The 18,247-nt window shown below is 69.2% G+C and overlaps 2 protein-coding genes across 2 annotated transcripts; both read left to right on the forward strand.

Moving 5' to 3' along the window:
• The first annotated feature begins 7,777 nt into the window (after positions 1 to 7,777).
• USF1 (upstream transcription factor 1) lies at positions 7,778 to 12,533 on the forward strand. The gene is given in 13 exon segments (XM_055792145.1): positions 7,778 to 7,932; positions 8,889 to 8,958; positions 9,173 to 9,222; positions 9,482 to 9,600; positions 9,845 to 9,946; positions 10,025 to 10,217; positions 10,316 to 10,403; positions 10,637 to 10,695; positions 11,434 to 11,528; positions 11,624 to 11,686; positions 11,688 to 11,753; positions 11,841 to 11,864; positions 11,866 to 12,533. Coding segments are annotated over 12 exon segments (933 nt in total). The 5' UTR covers positions 7,778 to 7,932; positions 8,889 to 8,950; the 3' UTR covers positions 11,932 to 12,533.
• A 733-nt stretch (positions 12,534 to 13,266) lies between these two features.
• F11R (F11 receptor) lies at positions 13,267 to 18,049 on the forward strand. Its single transcript, XM_055792163.1, has 10 exons — positions 13,267 to 13,404; positions 15,442 to 15,498; positions 15,802 to 15,915; positions 16,011 to 16,154; positions 16,336 to 16,538; positions 16,615 to 16,717; positions 17,172 to 17,276; positions 17,361 to 17,370; positions 17,564 to 17,612; positions 17,944 to 18,049. The coding sequence occupies exons 1-10, from the start codon at positions 13,332 to 13,334 to the stop codon at positions 17,977 to 17,979; spliced, it is 894 nt and encodes a 297-aa protein (XP_055648138.1). The 5' UTR covers positions 13,267 to 13,331; the 3' UTR covers positions 17,980 to 18,049.
• Positions 18,050 to 18,247: the final 198 nt, after the last annotated feature.

Raw genomic sequence — 18,247 nt, forward strand, 5'->3', positions numbered from 1 at the left:
CACCGTGCCCCAGGACAGGGCTCCGGTCCCCGAGCGTCACCCTGCTGCTGGCACGGGGTCGGGGATATGCATCGTGCCCCAGGATGGCTCCAGTCCCCGAGCGTCACCCTGCTGCTGGCACAGCGTTGGGGACATGCACGTGTCACCTTGCTGCTGAAGTGGGATTAGGGACATGCACCGTGCCCCAGGGCGGGGCTCCAGTCCCCAGGTGTCACCCTGCTGCTGGCGCAAAAGTGGGGACGTTCACTGGTGGCTGGCCAGAGGAGGTGACAGCAGCATCCAGGACCCACGGGTGTGGGGACACCCCGAGGACAGGAGAGGGGCAGGAGCCCCCCGGCTGGGATCGTTCGGACTCTGGGTCGGCTCCTTCCTGCGCGGTGCTGGGGACACGCGGCTGTCCCCGGCTCAGGATGTGGTTTGCCGGTGGCACTTGGGACGCTTGTGTCCCCTCTCCCCACCCCCCGGCCCTGAAAAAAAACCCCAAACCCCCGTCGTTGTCCCCCACGCTGCTGAGGGGACCCCCCCCTGGGGCCGGGGCCCCCAGGCGTGGGGCTGGCAGTGGGGGTCCCCGGGGGTGCTGCAACCGACGTGTACATACCTGTATAGGACAGGGGGCCCCCCCACCCCCCCGCTGCTGCCTGGCCGCGCTTGTAAATAAACCCCCCGCGCGGGACCCTGGGGCCCTGTGTCAAGTGCGTCTGGTCTCAGCCGGGGGCACGGGGGCTGGTGCACGCTGCAGGCACGCGCGTGTGCAAGGACAGCCACACCTGGGCACTCCACACATGTACGCGGCGGGCGCGTGGGTGAGCCATGTGCGAGTGCCTGCACAAGCGTGTCAACGTGCGCGCGGCCTCATGTGAGCGTGCCTGAGCAAGCGCACACGAGCGTGCCCCGGCTCGCACAAGCGTGCGGAAGCGCACACGAGCGTGCCCTGGCTCGCACAAGCGTGCAGAAGCGCACACGAGCGTGCCCCGGCTCGCACAAGCGTGCGGAAGCGCACACGAGCGTGCCCTGGCTCGCACAAGCGTGCGGAAGCGCACACGAGCGTGCCCCAGCTTGCACAAGCGTGCGGAAGCGCGCAGGAGCGTGCCGCCTGCGCCCTGCCCTGCGGTTTCGACGCGCCGAGGAGCAGGAAGCGGCCTCGAAGGCGGCCACCGCCTTCCTGCTGCCGCTGGCGGACGCCCCAGGCCTCGAGGCTGTGCCGGGGCCCCCCCGGGCTGCCGTGCTCCCCCCCCGGGGGCTGCTTCCGTGGGCCTTGGGGTGCTCGGGCCATGGGCAGGGCCTGACCCCGCTGCCGGGGGTCCGCGCCGCCTCCATGTCGCTGGCGCTGAAGGCCCGGCAGAAGGCGAGGCGCAAGGGCGGCACCAAGGAGCGGGTCTTCGGCTGCGACCTCCTGGAGCATCTCCAGCAGTCAGGGCAGGACGGTAAGCGCCCACCGCCCGCGCCCCGCCGCCCGCTGAGCCCCCCAGCCAGGGGTCGTGCCCGTGGCTGCCAGAAGGCAGGAGGGTGCCCAGCGGTGCCGCAGGGAAAGGACCGGGGTGACTCACCCCACAGAGTTGCATCACCAGCCGTTGAGCAAGCGCTGCAGCCGGGGCGCCCGGCGAGGCCCCTCCGAGATCTGGGGGGTCCTGGTGTCTCCGCACGGCTCCAATCTGGGAGCCCCACTGCGACCCCCGAGGGGACAGAGGGGTGGCCACAGCCCTGGGGACTCAGTGGCTCCAGTCTGCTGGGATGTGCCTGGTGTGGGGACCGGCCACCCCAGGGAGACCCCGTCACCAGGTCCCTGGGGGGTGGGTGGCCCTGCTCTACTCTGACGCCCTCGACTCCCGACAGGAGTGGAGCTGGGGCTGGGGGGAGGTGGGCGGTGGCGGACCTGGGGTCCCATCCTGCAGTGCCCCAGGTGCTGAGGAGCTGCACCAAGTTCGTGGAGCAGCATGGGGTGGTGGACGGCATCTACCGCCTCTCGGGCGTCTCCTCCAACATCCAGCGGCTGCGGTGAGCGCGGTGGGGCGGGGATGGGAGGGGGCTGGACGGGATGGAGATGGGAGCAGGTGGGATGGGGATGGAAACCAGACAGGATCAAACAGGAGGGAGATGGCTGGAAGAGAGGGATGGGATGGAGATGGGAGCAGACAGGGTGGAGGTGGATGCTGCTGGGACATGGGAAGGGAGGGAGGTGGGGAGGGGACAGAGCTGGGACCAGGTGGGATGGAGATTGGGAAGAGGACAGGAGGGAGGTGGGACCAGAAAGGGTGGAAATGAGGATGAGATGAGATGGGACCGGGGTGGGCTGGACGTGAGATCGGTGGGATGGAGGCGGGACAGAGCCAGGGCGGGATGAGATGGGACCAGACAGGAACAGGACAGGAGGGCGATGGGGTGGGACAAGGCTGGGACCACGCAGGAGGGACAACTGGGACGGGGACCGGACCAGCCAGGCAACAGGGACAGGAGGGGGAGGATGGGCCACAGCCTGTGCAGAAGCCGACCCCGGCGCTGAGTCGGCTGGATCCAGCCCCCCGGCCCCTCGGGTGCTCCGCAGCCCCTTCCTTCCCCATCCTGCCCCCCCGCAGCTCCCAGCTCCATCCTGCCCTCGCCACTTCAGCCCTTCTTCCACTTGCTCCTTTTCTTCCTTTCCCCGCGCGCCCCCCCCCCCCCCCCCCATTTATTTTCTTTTTAATTCTTTCTTTCTTTTTGTCTTTCATTCTTTCCACATTTGGTTCAGGTGTTTTTCACTCCTTTGCTCTCTCGGTTCTTCCCTCGAGTGCTTCTTTCCTCCCCTTTTCCCATGTCCCCAAGAACCCCAGCACTGCCAGTGTCCCCAGGGTCTGCAACGTCCCCAACACCCCCACATCCCTGGTATCCTCGTACCCCCTGTGCTCCCCACCTCCTCGTGTCCCTGGCACCCGCAGCATCCCCCAGTCCCCAGCAGCAGGACCTGGCTGACGAGCCCACCCCTTGGGGCTGCGTTGGGTCCCACCACGGTCCTTGTGCATCCCCCCAGCCCTGTGGGGACCGGCCCAGACACCCTCCCCCACCGCCACGGGGACACGTCCCAGCCCACCCTAGTGGAAATCCCCCAAGCAGGGCCGGGGAGGGATCCACGTAGCCGCCCCCCACGCCAAGCCGGCCACCTTGCTCGCAGGCAGGAGTTCGACAGCGACCGCTGCCCCGACCTGCAGAAGGACATCTACCTGCAGGACATCCACTGCGTCAGCTCCCTCTGCAAGGCGTACTTCCGCGAGCTCCCCAACCCCCTCCTCACCTACCAGCTCTATGACAAATTTTCCGTGAGTGTCCCACCCCTGCCCTGGTGCTGCTACCTGTCCCAACCCCAGAAGGTGGCTGGCACTTGTCACCTCATCCTCGTCCCCCGGGCAGGACGCGGTGGCTATCCAGATGGAGGAGGCTCGCCTGGTGAAGATCAAGGAGGTGCTGAAGGAGCTGCCGGTGCCCCACTACAGGTAAGGGGGTGCGGGGGGGAACCCCAAAGCCAGTGTCCCCCGTGGGCACCACTGTCCCTGATGCACCCTGGTGCCCGCAGGACGCTGGAGTTCCTGATGAGGCACCTCCTGCACATGGCGTCCTACAGCAGCCAGACCAACATGCACGCCAGGAACCTGGCTATCGTCTGGGCGCCCAACCTGCTGCGGTGAGCGCTGGGGCACGGGGGGTGATGAGCATCCCCCCTTTCCTTGGGGGGAGCCTGAGAGAGACCCCCCTGGTGTCCCCGCGGCAGGTCAAAGGACATTGAGGCGACAGGGTTCAACGGCACGGCAGCGTTCATGGAGGTGCGGGTCCAGTCCATTGTGGTGGAGTTCATCCTCACCCACGTCGAGCAGCTCTTCGGGGACGCGCCTCTCCGTGGTATGTCCTGGCCTGGGCTGGGGACACACACGTGGCAACGGGGGGGCCCCCCGGTGCGAGCCTAACGCCCTGTCCTGGTGGCCCGCAGGTGGCGAGTCCTCCCGGCGATCCCTGCTGCTAGGCGGGGGGGGGGCCGGGGGATGGGCAGCCCCCACCGTACCATGTGCCGGCCGTGCTCAGCCAGGGCGATGGGCCCCCCCCGATCCGGCCCTACCACACCATCATTGAGCTCAGCGACCACAGGTGGGACCTGCTGCCACCCCCCCTCCCCAGGGACCCCACGGCGACCCCCACGGCCTGGGCGGTGCACGCGTGTTCTTACACACACAAGCGTGGGCACACGCTCTCTTGCACTTATGCCTGTAGGCGTGCACGAGCTCTTGCATGTGTCCAAAGGCACCGCGTGTGCTCCTTGCACGCACGTGTGCCCGCCGCCCCTGACACCCTGGGGTCCCACAGGAGGAAGGGGGTCCCTCAAGGCCAAGAAGTGGAGGTCCATCTTCAACCTGGGCCGCTCCAGCCACGAGGCCAAGCGCAAGCTGGTGAAGACAGAGGAGAAAGGTGGGGACCCCCGGTGCATCCCCACCACAGGGGCCAGAGGGAAGGACCCCACGCTCGGGGGACGATGTGTCCCCAAACCCAAACTCCCCTTCTCCTGTCCCCCACCCTCAGATGACAAGTGCGGTAAAGTGAGCTTGCGGCCAGCCAAGAGCATGGACTCGCTCAGCTCCGTCCCCTTCGCCACTGACGGTAAGAGGGGTGCGCGGCGGTGCTCCGTGGGAACTGTCCCTGTCCCCAAGGCGGGATCATCAGGACAGGCCTGGGGATGGAGGGGACACGGATGGGGACGGAGGGCACAGCACAGGGATGGAGAGGGCAGAGCGGGGATGGTCCCCCAGCTCAGCAGCTCCCATGGTGCTGACCAGCCAGGTCCCCGGCGCGGGGAGGTCTGGGGACAGGGGCCACCTCCATGCCCCGACTCTTCCTCCCCGCCAGGTGCAGATGACCCTCGGCTGAGCAAGAAGCGGTCAGTGAAGCAGCCGCTGCAGCGCCGGGAGAGCTTCGACACCTGCCCGTCGCCACGGGAGAGCTGCCCTGAGCTGGATGAGAGTCTGGAGGACCAGCTGAAGGGGAAGGAGGAGCAGTGGGGCCCTGAGTCGGAGGGTGAAAGCAGCACCAAGTCAGAGCCCACCACCCCCAAAGCCGGCCAGGCCTCACTGGTGGCCCCCGGCCGCTCACCCCAAGACCACCCCGCAGCCGTGCCGAGAAGTGTGCGGGGGTCCACATCTCTGGCCCCTTCTCCGTCACCGTCCCCTTCCACATCACCTCCAACCTCTCCCGCCTGACGCGGGGGCTGCCGTGCCCAGTGCTGGCCCAGGCTGCCGTGGGCAGAGAGCTGCCCGCCAGCCCCCCGCCGCCCCCCCCGCTGCTCAGCTGGGGAGCCCGAGGCACCGGAGCACCACAGTGGTGAGAAGCAGCCCCTGGGAGCAGCCGCTGCGGGACCCCCGGGGTGCCGGGGGGCTGGGCTCAGTCCCCTCTGTCTCCTTCCACAGGGGAGGAGAAGGCGGACGCAGAGGAGACCCGGCTCTCCCTGGAGCTGCGGGACTCCTTCGCCTTCCTGGACAGCCAGGAGACGTGGCTGGAGGGCGTCGGGGACATGGAGCCAGCGGCACGGTCCCTGCTGCCGGACACTGGCCCCGGGGACGGCTCGGGGTTCCCGGCCATAGAGGAGGGGATGGAGAGCGCGTTCATGAACGTGAGCCGACAGCGCCGTCGCCACGCTTTGGGGGCTGGGGGCAGGCAGAGGGTCACCCGTCTGTCCCTGTCAGGGTGGGGACAGAGGGGGTGCAGTGGGGATGGAGGGGACAGGGCTGGGCTGGGGTATGGTGGGGAGGGGGTGGGGATGTGGGATATGGTGTTGGATGATGGGGAACAGGGTGGCAACAGCGTGGGATCTCGGGGCCATGCAGTGCTCCACACCCAGGTGGGGCTGGGGGGGGTCTCCGGCGTGGCCGTCACCATCCCGCCCATCCCCGTCCCCAGCCAGGGGAGCCCCTGTGGAGCAGCCTGCCAGCTACCTCCTCCATCGAGGAGTGCATGGATGAGGAGATGTTCTTCATGGCTCCCAGCGGCTCCGACGCCGAGGACCCTGCCGGGGATACTGACTCGGATGACATGTTCCTCAGCGCCCATGATGACCTCAGCCCGCTGGTGGTGTCACTGGAGCCCCTCGACCAGCTGCCAGGCGAGGGTACGGCCCCAGAGACCGCATCACCGCCCCAACCCGGTGCTGACAGCACCGTCGTGCCACAGGACAAGTCTCCAGCGCCGGGGCCGGCAGGGACATGCCCCGTGGAGGAGGATGGTGAGGGGGGAGCACCCCGGGGACCCTGCTGGGGTGCCAGCAGAGGTGGGGGCACCAGGCACCGGGCAGCCCCCAGGGGAGGGGAGTGGAGGGGAGGGGGCTGCGGACAGAGGCTCCAGCCCCAGCAGAACTGACTCCAACACTGAAGCCAGCCCGGAGGGGGAGGCCGGAGGAGTTGGCAGCCATGTGGGAGCAGGGCTGGTTCCCGACACATCGGCTGGGGAAGTCGAAGAGGATGGAGCTGGCTCTGGTCCCCCCACCTCAGAGGAGCCTGAGGAGGACAAACCCCAGCTTTTTCCGGCGTCCCTTCCAACCTCCTCCCTAGAGGAGCCCCCCGAGGAGCCAGAGCAGCCCCCATGCCCGGGGCCTGTCCCTGAGGCTCTCCCACTGCCTGCAGCCAGCGCGGCAGGGACCAGTGCTACCCCCGGGGGGCAGCCCCAGGTCCCCCTCGCTCTCCGACCTCGGCCCCGGAGCTGTGCGGCACCCCCCCTGAGGGCCCACAGCTGAGCCGGGCCGAGCCCCCCGGGGGGCTGGGGCACGCTGAGCCCGCGGCTGTGCTGCGCCGCGACGGCAGCGCCCCGGTGCGCCTGGCTGCCCGCACGGTCAGGGTGCAGCAGGCCCGCTCCGTGCCCGTCGTGCCACCCAAGCCGCAGTTTGCCAAGGTCCCCCCTGCCCTGCAGCCCTGCGCGCCCCTGACCGATGGCGCAGCCCTGGCCACGGCGGGGGATGCAGCCCCCCTGCCCCAGTGGCTCCCCAGCCCCACGGCGCCGGAGGGGTCCCCCCCAGCAGCCCGGGGCTGGCAAAGCAGCGGCGGGGGCAAGGAGAGCAGGCTGGCGGGGGGGCGGCAGCATCTCATTTGACGCGGCGGTGGCCATGGCTGCCGAGCAGCAGCTCGCCCAGGCGCCGGTGAGGAGGATCCAGACCTACGGCGGGGGGGAGCTGGTGCCTGCCGCCCCCAAGGCCCTGCCCTTCCACCAGGCCCCCCTGAGGCCACGGCTCCTGCGGCCCCTCAGCTGCATGGCGGCCCCTGAGGGCGAGGCGCCAGGGAGGAGCCGGCTGGGCCTGGCCCGGCCGGCAGCGCAGGTGGAGGGGGCGGCGCTGTCGCAGCTGCAACAGCCGGTGGGCACTGAGGGGGCAGCGGGTGAGCGCTGAGCTCTGGGGAAGGGCGGCGGGTAGGCGTCCGTGCTCCTGCTGGGGAGGGGGGCACGGGGTTAATAAAGGCAACGATGGGCTTCGTGTACTGCTGTGACCTCCTTCAATGCAACATGGCAGCGCCCAGAGCGAGCCCGGGCAGGGCGGGGGGTTGCTTCCCCCGAGGCGGCGGCGAGCCGGGCCGCTTTTGGCGAGCGGGGTGTGAGGAGCGGGGCGCGATGCCCGCCCCCAAAATGGCGCTGCCCTCATCCAAGATGGCGCCGGGCAGAAGCGCCGCGCTTCGCCGTCTAAGATGGCGCCCGCGAGGCCGGCACGCACTGAGATGGCGCCGGCGGGGAGGGGCGGGGAGGCCGTGCCCGGCGCCAAGATGGCGGCGGCGGCGGCGCACTGCGCTACGCGGCGCCCCTGCCCAAGATGGCGGCGGGGGTGGATGCGGGGCGCGCTTCCGCCCGGGCCCGTCATGGCGGGGCGGCGGCGCCGTGCGCATGTGCGGAGCTCCATGGCGAGACAAGGGGCCGAGCGCGCGCAGGGCGGCCCGGCGCAGCGAGGTAACGGCGGGGGCGGCGGGGCCGGGGCCGGGGGCTGCGTGGGGCCGGGGGCGGCGACAAGGGCCGGGCCGGGCAGCCTCCCCCCTTTCCCCCGCCCGCGGGTCGCGGGGCTCGGGCGCGGTGGCGGCCGTCGGTGGGCGCGGGCCCGGCCGCGGCCCCCGGGCCCATCCGCCGCTGCCCCCGGCGGGGCGCGGGCCCCCCCTCTCCCTCCCCCGGGCCCCGGTATCCGCCGCCTCCCGCCGCCCTCCCCCGGGCCTGTCACCGCGGCCGGGCCCTGCCCGGCCTGTCAGCCGCGCTGCTGCCGGCCCGGCCCGGCCCTGTCACCCCCGGGAGGGCCGGCCCGCCGCGCCCCCGCACCTGACACCCCCGTTTCCCGGCCCGGCGCGGGGGTACCGAGTGCCGGGGGAGCCGCGCCCGCCGTGGGGGGGGGACCCGGTGCCGTGGGCTGGGCGGAGGGTACGCGGGGCCGAACCCCGCGGCGGGCTTGGGGCGGCGGCGGCGGGGGGGGGGGGGGAGCGCCGCCGCCGCTGTCGGTGCCCCCGGTCCCGGCTGCCGCGGCGGCCGCCGCCGGGTGACAAAGGACCGGGGGGAGCCGGGTGGCGGCGGCCGCCCTCGGGGTCCCCGGCACAGGCCGAGCCCCAGCGTCCCCGGAGAGCGGGGTGGCCGGTGCCTGCGGGGACAGCCGTGTCACCCGCGGGGCGGGACCGGGGCGGGGGCGCCCGAGCGCGGCGGCCGGTGTGCGGCTGTGGGGCCGGGACTGCCGAGACCACCGGGACCCGGCCTCGCCTGCATGCCTGCCCCGGGGCCCGGTCCTCGCTCCCGGGCGCCAGTGACAGCGGGGGGATGTCCCTCCCGGGCTGGCGCCGGTTCCGCTGCGGCGCAGAGCGGCAGGTCCCGGGCAGGAGGAGGAGGAGGGGGAGGCTGGGGCGCGTCCCTGAGCCCCCCTCTCCCCGCAGGGCTGTGAAGGCCGGGAGGCTTCATCTGCGACTGCCCCGCTGATGCCTGTCGGAGCGGAGCGATGAAGGGGTGAGTGCCGGCATGCCGGGGGCACCGCGACCGTGCCGGACCCGCCGATCTGCTCGCCGGCGCCCGCCTCACGTCTGGGCTTTACCACGGTGACGGGGCCGGCCGGGCTGACGCCGGGCTGGTGCTGCTGAGGGGGCTGGGGGATGGCCGGGTGGTCCTGGCTCCCGCGCGGTGGGGGACCCCAGCCCTCACCCACCTCCCCTCGCCCTTGTAGGCAGCAGAAAGCAGCCGAGACAGAAGAGGGAACGGTGCAAATCCAGGAAGGTGAGTGGGGACCCCTCTCCACGCTGGGGGGGCTTTGGGGCTCAGGCTGCCCCACAAGGAAGCCCGAAGCCCCAGCTGGGCCCAGTTTAGACCCAGCAACTGGCGCCTTGTGGCTGGAGGCACGTGCTGTGACAACGCGGCACCCTGTTCTTGCCCCTGGGAGAGGGTATGGCGCTGAGGTCCCTTGGCAGCGTGGGGAGCCCTGGCCCTGGCCCCTTCCCGTCATGGGCTTCCCGCCCCCCCCTCTTCTTGCCTTAAGGTGCAGTGGCCACAGGTGAGGATCCCACCAGCGTCGCCATTGCCAGCATCCAGTCCGCGGCCACCTTCCCTGACCCCAACATCAAGTATGTCTTTCGCACAGAGAACGGCGGGACGCAGGTACGCAGGCCCCTCCAGCTGGGTTCCCTCTGGACGGAATGCCGAGGGGCTGGGAGGCTTTTTGGGGTCCAAGTGGGTTTCAGCTCTGCTGGAGCGCCCGCTGGTGTCGCAGCCAGAGGGGGTGCGGGGAGGGAAGCGCCAGGGCTTGGTCCGGCACTGGGTGGGTTGGATGCCGGGGTTGGTCCTGGGCAGGCTGAGCCGCTGCCTCGCCCGCCCGTTCCCGCAGCCGCGGCTCTCTCGGTAGGTGATGTACAGGGTGATCCAAGTGGCCGACGGACAGCTGGACGGACAGACAGAGGGCACCAGCGCCATCAGCGGCTACCCCGCCACCCAGTCCATGACTCAGGTGGGTGCTGGTGCCAGATGGGAGCAGGACCATCGCCTTGGCTGGACGCGAGCACCCGCTGTTGTCCCTCCCCTCCAGGCTGTCATCCAGGGCGCCTTCACCAGTGAGGATGCGGTGGAGACTGAGGCCACGGCCACCGAGACTCATTACACCTATTTCCCCACCACGGCCGTGGCTGACACCAGCACCTCTGCCGGCGCGGGGACCACAGCCACCGCTGTTGTCACCACGCAGAACTCGGAGGCCCTCCTGGGGCAGCCCACCCCCACAGGTACGGCCATCGCGGGGAGGGACGTCATGTCCCTGTTCCTCGTGGGGCCTGTCAGGGTGCTCCCCACCTGATCCCCTCTCTCATTTGGGGCCGTTCAGGGCAATTCTTCGTGATGATGTCACCCCAGGAGGTGCTGCAGGGCGGAGTGCAGAGGTCCATCGCCCCCCGCGCCCACCCCTACTCCCCGTGAGTACCGGACCCCTCCCCAGCCCCCCTGAGCACCGGCGTGTCACAGCTGCCCTTTGCTGTGCCAGCACCGGTGCAACCAAAAGGAGGATGTTCTGGTGGTCCAGCAGTGGGTCACCCCCACCTGCTGTGGGAGCAGGAGTGAGGCCTCCCCCGTGCTGGCACAGGGAGGCTGGCACGCAGCCGGATCCCTGCCGGTGTCACCGGGACCGACGCTGCTGCTCTTCCCACAGGAAGTCAGAGGCGCCACGGGCCACCCGGGATGAGAAGCGCCGGGCGCAGCACAACGAAGGTGTGGGCAGCAGGGTGGGGGGGATCATCCCGTCCTTGGTGCGGGGGGGGGGGGGGGCTGTGGCGTGCAGCAGCGTGGGGAGCTGAGCCATCCCTGGGTTAACGCTGTCTGTTCCCACCTCCTAGATGGAAAAGATCTTAAGGACGTTTCATAAAGCTCTTGTCAGTTAAGGGTAAAAACCTTTTTGGGGAGAGCTGTAATTAGCAGCAGCAGGGGAAGCCAGAGCTCGCAGGATTAAGCTCAAACCTCGGGGAGCTCGAGCACACCCAGGTAAGGCACCCAGGCGGCCCCTGGCTCCGCCATCCCGGGCCAGGAGGAGACGGCACAGGCGGCCCTGGAAGTGCTGGGCAGCGTTCTCCCTCCTCCGGCTTCAGAAACGGCTCCTCGGAGATGCCGAAACGGGGTGTCAGCCCGGTTTTACCAAAAAAAACTGGCGGTCCTGTCCTTGCCCCCCGGGCGTGGGCAGAGCTCGGGCCGTTTGGGTGCTTTCCCAGGGGGGCTGGTGCTGGGGGGGGGTGAGCCGGGCAGGATCCGTCCCTGCCCACCACGCCTGCCCCTTTCCTGGGGGGGCCGGGCTCGGCGCAGTCAGGGATGGTGGCCCCCAGCCCCACAGAGGAGGGAGCTGGTTTGGAGCAGGGGGGGGGTGCTGGGCTGAGGATCTGGGGCCCTGGCATGAGGCTCGGGTGCCTGCTGGGGGTCTTGCGATGGTGCTGATGCTCCCCCCGCTCCGCCTCGCAGTGGAGCGCCGGCGCAGGGACAAGATCAACAACTGGATCGTGCAGCTCTCCAAGATCATCCCCGACTGCTCCATGGAGAACACCAAGTCGGGACAGGTAGGTGACCCCCTGGGGGGCTGCGGGGCTTGGGAGAGGCTCGAGGGGTGCCAGTGCCCCCTGGCCTCACCTGCCTGCCGTGTTCCCCCGCCCAGAGCAAGGGTGGGATCCTCTCCAAAGCCTGCGACTACATCCAGGAGCTGCGGCAGAGCAACCACCCGCCTCTCCGAGGAGCTGCAGGGCCTCGACCAGCTCCAGATGGACAACGAGGTGTTGCGGCAGCAGGTGAGGCGTGGGGGGGGGGTCCCTTCGGGGGTGCTGGGGGGTTTCTGTGCTCGCCCTTGTCCCCCCAGCACCTGTGTCCTGCGTCAGGTGGAGGATCTGAAGAACAAGAACCCTGATCCTGCGGGCGCAGCTCCGCCAGCACGGCGTGGAGATAGTCATCAAGAATGATAGCCACTGACGGGGACGGCGGGGATGGGGCCTGGCGGGGGGCCGGGGGTCACCCCCCCTACGCCTAACCCCCCCTGCCTAACCCCCCCGGCAGCGAGCACCTCCCCGGCGTGACATGAGGACCCTCCCATTTGGTTTGTGCCCCCCGCCCCATCCCCACCACCACCTCTCCCATCCCAACCCTTTGCCCCCACCCCGTGTCCCTGGGGGTCCCCGTGCTCCCCCCGGTCCCGTCCCCCGTTTTCCCCCCCCCCCCCCCCCCCCCCCCCCCAGCGCTTCGTGCACACGCTCTCGGCCAGGCGGGCGCCGGCCCCGCTGCCCCCCCCAGCACTGCCTCAGTCTCCTGGCCCCCCACCTGCGCCCACGACGCCCCCTGCTCCCACGGGGCCCACCCTCCCCGGGGGACTGTCCCCTCGGGGGGGGGGGCTGTGGCGACTCTTGCCCCTCCCTGCCGGCCTCGGGCACCCGCTGGGGGTGCGGGGGGTCCTGGGGTGCTGTGGCCCCCCCCCTCCCTGCCCGCTGTGGCTGGCCCGGCCTAGTGGGGCCAGACTTTTTTTTAAAACTATGACTTTAAAAAGCGAAAATAAATAAAAATAGTGATTTGTTTTTCCAGGTCCTACAATTTATTCCCCCTCCTTTCCCCCACTCCAGCACCCCAGCCCCCCCCCCCAGCCGTTGTGGGGGCTCCCAGCAACCCCAAATCTGCCCTTTCCCCCCCCCCCCAGCCACCTTGCAGCACCCATGGGACCCTCTGCCATGGGGCCGGGGGCACCCAGAGGACCCCTGGCCCCTTCTGCCTCGGGCCCCCCTATTCCCGGCTGAGCCCCCCCCCCCCCCCCCCCCCGGGATGGGACTTCGTGTCCCTGCGGTGTCACTGGCGTGATGTCACCGTGGTGTGACAGCGCGGTGCCACGATGGCTCCGTGGGAGCAGGGGAGCGTGGGGGGTGTGGAGGTGTGCTGGGAACACTGGGGCCGTACTGGGAGCCCGTCGGGGCCCCAGGAGGCCGCGGTCCCGTCGCTATGGCAACGCCCGGGTCCCGCCCGAGGGCCGCCATGAAGGACGCAAAGCGCGCCCATTGGCCAGAAGTTAAAGTGCTTCCCCTGATTGGCCGGTGAGCCTCGCTTTCTCCACACCTGTCGCGCGCGCGGCCACTTCGCCTCAGCCAATCGAGGCGGCGTTGCGGGGCCGAGCCGGCCAGTCGCTGGAGCGGGCCGGGCCCTTTGGCCGAGTTGACAGGCGGCGCGGCCAATGGGGCAGGGGCAGGGGCGGTGTTGCCCAGCACCTGGCGGAGGGGCAGTCCCGGGTTGGCCCAGCCCCCGTGGGCGGGCCGGGTGGGCGGGGCCCACCTGGGCGGGGCGGGGCCACACCTGGGCCGGGCGGGGCGCGCAGTGCGGCGGCGGTGGCGGTCATGGCGGGAGCGGCGCGGCGGGACGGCCCCGGGCCCCGGGCCCCGGTCCTGCTGGTGCTCGGTGCGGCGGCCGGTGAGTGCCCGGGGGGGCGGGCAGCCACGAGGTGCCTGGACAACGGGGCAGTGGCGGTACCGGGGGGCCGCGGGTCGCTCTGGGGGCGCCGGGGCGGTTGCGGTACCGGTACCGGGGGGCCGCGGGTCGGTGTCCGGAGACGGCGGTGGGCTGCCTGGAAAGGGTCCCGGTACCGGGCGGTGGTAGCCCCGGAGCCAGCGCCGTGTGTCCCGCTTTGTTCCCGGGCGGGGAGCAGGTCACGGAGGGGCCCCGGTGCCGCCGTACACCGCGATAACGGGCTATTAATAACACGGCCGTGCCCGCCCGCCTCCCGCGGGACCTCTGGCCCCGGAGCGGCGGGGGGGCCGTTAGAGCCCGGAGCCGCCGCTGCCCCGTTATTTACGGTTCGTGGTTGATTTTATGGGTGCACAAGTTTTTCACCACCCGGGTCACCCCACCGGGGAGGGGTCGCCGGCCCCGAGACCCCCCAAAGGCCCCCCGTGGCCGTGACGCCCGGTTGAGCCCGATGGGCGGGCAGGAGCTGGCCCCTGCTTTTGGCCAGACATGGGGCAAGAGCTGTGCTGGTGTCACCGACTCCATCCTGGCACCTCTGTTCCCACCGACCCATCATCGCTTGTCCCCGACACCTGGTAATTTGGGGGGGGGGGGGCTTCAGGGTACCGGCGGCTCGGCGGGGCCAGGGGTACGGATGCAGCCGCTTCCTGGAAACCCGCTGTGGGAAAACATCCCGGCCGAGGGCTGACGGCTTTCCTTGTGTCACGGGCTCCGGTGAACCCCCGCCGGCGGTGGTGGGGTGTCCCGGTCCCACTCCCCACAGGGCAGGCATCGGGACATGCCCCCCGCCCCAGGTTAAGGAGCAGCCGGGGTCACCGACGGCCGAAGTTACAGGGTTCATCATCGTAGGCTCACGGGCTGGGCTGGGGGTGGCCTTCCTGTCGGCCCTGACGTCCCTCCATTGTGCTGGAACAATCCTGGAGTGGGCTGGGGTTAACCCCATCCCAGCTGATTCGGACCTGGAGCTGGCAGCGCCTGTGTCCTGGCGGCAGCACCCACCCCGGCAGCCTGTCCGGCTCCCCCCCAGCACCCCCACGATGATCTCACGAAGCTGCTGGGGATGGCACCTTTCCGCTGTTTCTGCCCCAAATCCGCCCAGACACCCCCCAGATCCTTTTCCCCTCCTTGCTGCGCTGTGGTGTGGTCCGTGGCACGGCTGTGTGGGGGTCCGATGGCATTCCCAGCTAGCGCTGTGCCACTGCACCGGCCATCAGGAGTGGTGCCAGGCCCCGCGCTGGGAAGCGCTCTTTGCCTGCGGACACCAGATGCCCCGTTCCCCCACCATTTTCCCTCCAAAATCGCTATTTCTGCCCCTACCCACCCAGGTTTCGCTTGGCAGCGGTTTGCGGTGCAAAGGTGCAGGTGGGTTGGGGACAAGGCCGTGCCACTTCCCGGTCGCCTTCCCCCGTGACGTGACTCACCGGCCGGCGTCACCGCCTTCCCCAGGCCCAGAACTGGGAGCCGGGGTGGCCAGGCTGGGAAGCGCCGGCTTTGAGCGGCCTTGAGGGAAGCGCCGGCTTTGAGCGGCCTTGAGGGACCAACAGCACCAGCCCGTGCTGCCACTTGCCATGGCCTGGCAGTGGTGACAGCTGCCGGGAAGGGCAGGAGACACGCGTGTGTGGGCTGTGACGGGGCAATGTGCGGAGAAGCGGGGGTGTCTCTGTGTGTGTGCGCAGAGGGCAGGGAGTTGCGAAACGTCCTGGCAGTTTCCTGCGAAACCAGGCAGAAACCGGGCAGGGCAGGAGGTGACGTGACAGCACAAGCAGCACCAGGAGCAGGCAGGACAAGATTTTCCGGCTCCCAGGGCCGTGACATGCTGGGCAGCACAGCACAACATGCCATCACCCCTGCCAGGGGAACGTCACCCGCTGCCTTGGGGCTCCTGGTGACCTCCCTGACCCAGCCACAGCTTCCCCTGCTTCCTTCTATGCCATCGCTGGGGGCCCCTCTGGATTTCTTAATGGTGTCCTTTCCCCCCTGCAGTGTCCCTGGTCGGAGCCCAGGTCACCTCTGAGAACAGAGAAGTGCCTGAACATAAGCGTGAGTGCCCAGCTCCGGCCCCAGCACCCCCCAGCTCGCTGACGGTCCCCCCTGCCCCGATATACCAGTGGGCCATGGCCAAGCTGCGGCCCCTGGCACCTCAGCACTGCAAATGGGCTTCACCCCCGGGGTCCCCCAGACTCCTGGGGAGCACAACACCTGAGGCTGGGGGTGGATTTCCCGTGTGGGGCTGGACCAGGGAGGGTTTGGGGCTTCCCCGGATTGCCGCCCACGGTGGGATGCAAGCGTGCTGCTGCTCCAGCGCGCCGGCATGCACCCACAGTGCCGCTCTCCCCCCGGCAGCTGCTGACATCCCCTGCTCAGCGTATCGGTTCGGCTTGAGCAACCCCCGCATCGAGTGGAAGTTCCAGAAGGGCTCCTCGCTGGTGCTTTTCTACTATGGGGGGGAGCTGACAGGTATGTCCCCGGGGACCCCCCCGGTGTGGGGCATCCCACCCCATCGGTCCGTCTGTCGGGGCCGGTTCCCAGCCCTGTCTCCGCTTTCTTGGCAGACTCGTACAAGAACCGGGTCCAGTTCTCGCCCAACGTCATCCACTTCAGCACGGTGACGCGGGAGGACACAGGGAAGTACATCTGCGAGGTGGTGGGGAGCGGCAACCAGATCGCCAAGTCGGAGGTGAACCTCATCGTCCAAGGTGCGGCCGCCCCCTGAGCCCCCTGCCCTCCCTGGCCCCCGTGTGGCTCGGCTGCCCCAGGACCCGTTTCTCGTCCCCGTAGCTGAGCCCATCCTTGTCCCTGCCATCACGTGGGGACAGCCAGCCACGGGGAGGATGCTGGCACCGCTGTGCCGTGCCCTGACGCCATGCTCTCCTGCAGTGCCGCCTGCCAAGCCGGTGGCCCATGTCCCCACCTCGGCCACCATCGGCAGCAAGGCCGTGCTGCGCTGTACCGAGACGGATGGCTCGCCGCCCCCCACCTTCCGCTGGTACAAGGACAGCATGCTGATGCCTCCCAACCCCAAAACCAGCCCGACCTTCAGGAACTCCTCCTATACCCTGGACCCCGCCACGGGGGAGCTGGTGAGTGCCGGGTGCTTCAGATGTGGGGACCCCCAGCCCTTCCCCACCCCTCACTCATCTCTCTGCTATCATCTAGATCTTTGAGCCTCTCAGTGGCTTCGATACCGGCGACTACTACTGTGAGGCAACGAACAACGTGGGATCCCCGCAGAAATCGGCCGTTGTCCACATGGAAGCCAGTAAGGAGCAGCAGCAGAGACCGGTGCCACGGGTGTCCCCCCATCTGGCCCCAGTGTGGGGCTTTTTCAAGCTCCGCTTGGGCTGCTTCTGGCACAGGTCATGCTCTGGGGGGTGCCAGTGCAGGGCGATGCTGCCCTTCCAGGTTCAAAGACATTAATTAGCTGTGACGTTAATGATACTGCTGTAGTCTCCAACAGCCCGGGGTTAAAGAAGCCCTCGGAGCGATGCTGGGGGGTGGGAAGGGGGAAAGCCGCCCTTGGGGTGCGTAAAACTCGACCAGGCAGCCCGATCCCCCTCTGAACCAGATCCAGCTTTGCTGCGGCCCCACTTGGAGCGGAGGCTGGGCTGGGGGCTCGCTCCGGCCTCTTTCACGCTGGGATTTCTGCGGGATCCAAGCTGGGGATTTCCATGCCGGCATCGGCCACCCTCCAGCGTCCTGGTCCCTCTTTCCAGGTGAAGTCAACGTGGGCGGCATCGTGGCTGCAGTCGTGGTGCTGCTGATGGTGCTGGCGCTCGTGGCCTTCGGCATCTGGTTTGCCTACAGCCGCGGCTTCTTCAGTGAGTACCGTGCCAGCCGCCTGGAGCCGCTCGCCCCGGTGCCCCCCCACCCCTCCCTAAGCCCCCTGTTCTGTTTTATTTCAGAGAGAAAAGAGTAAGTGAAGCTGTAATGCTGCTGCCTCCCTTCCGGCTGCCTCTTCTTCCTCTGCCAGCGGGGACGGGTGGTCTCTCCCTCCACCAGCCCCTGCCCGCGGGCTGGGAAGGTGCCTGCGGTGTCACCGGGTGCCCGGGGTGGGGACGAGGGGGACTCTGGGCAGTGTGACATCTACCACCCTTGCCTTCCGCAGCACCGCCGGCAAGAAGGTGATTTACAGCCAGCCCTCGCACCGCAGCGAAGTGAGTACGGGGTGGGACGGGTGGGTGGTGACAGTGCCACCAGGCTGTGTCACCTCCCAGCAGGGTGTGCAAAGCTGGGTGCCCAAAGGGGGTGAACGGAGACCCCAGTGCCCCCATGGGTTGGCAGGTGCCACCCCTGTCCCCAGCATCCTTTGTCCCTGTCCTGCTTCCACCCCTGTCCCCAGCATCCTTTGTCCCTGTCCTGCTTGGAGCAAGCCAGGCTCCTTGGGGACTGTGACCTCCCTGGGGACAGTGGCACAGCCAGCCAGCTGCTCCCCGCTTGTGGCCCTCATTGCACCCACCACCATTAATGTCCCCCTTCTCCCCACAGGGAGAATTCAAGCAGACGTCCTCCTTCCTGGTGTGAGGCTCCCGCGCCGCCAGCTCTTGTAAATGTTCCCCAATTACTGTAGCTACACCGTGATTTTTAACTTTTTTTTGTTGTTGTTGTTTTTTAAGTATCACCCAGTGCCTTTGCAGTCACTTCAGATGTTTTGGGGGGGGGGGTCAGGCTCCTGTCCCCTCCCCAGCAGGACCCGGGTCCTGGCTGTGCCCCCACAGAGGGACTGCTGCCCTTTGGGGATGTCACCGTGTCCCTGGGGGGGGTTTCTCAGCCACGTCCTCAGAGGGGACAG

The sequence above is a fragment of the Falco peregrinus genome, chromosome 19 (assembly GCF_023634155.1).
Source record: "Falco peregrinus isolate bFalPer1 chromosome 19, bFalPer1.pri, whole genome shotgun sequence".
NCBI classification, from domain to species: domain Eukaryota; kingdom Metazoa; phylum Chordata; class Aves; order Falconiformes; family Falconidae; genus Falco; species Falco peregrinus.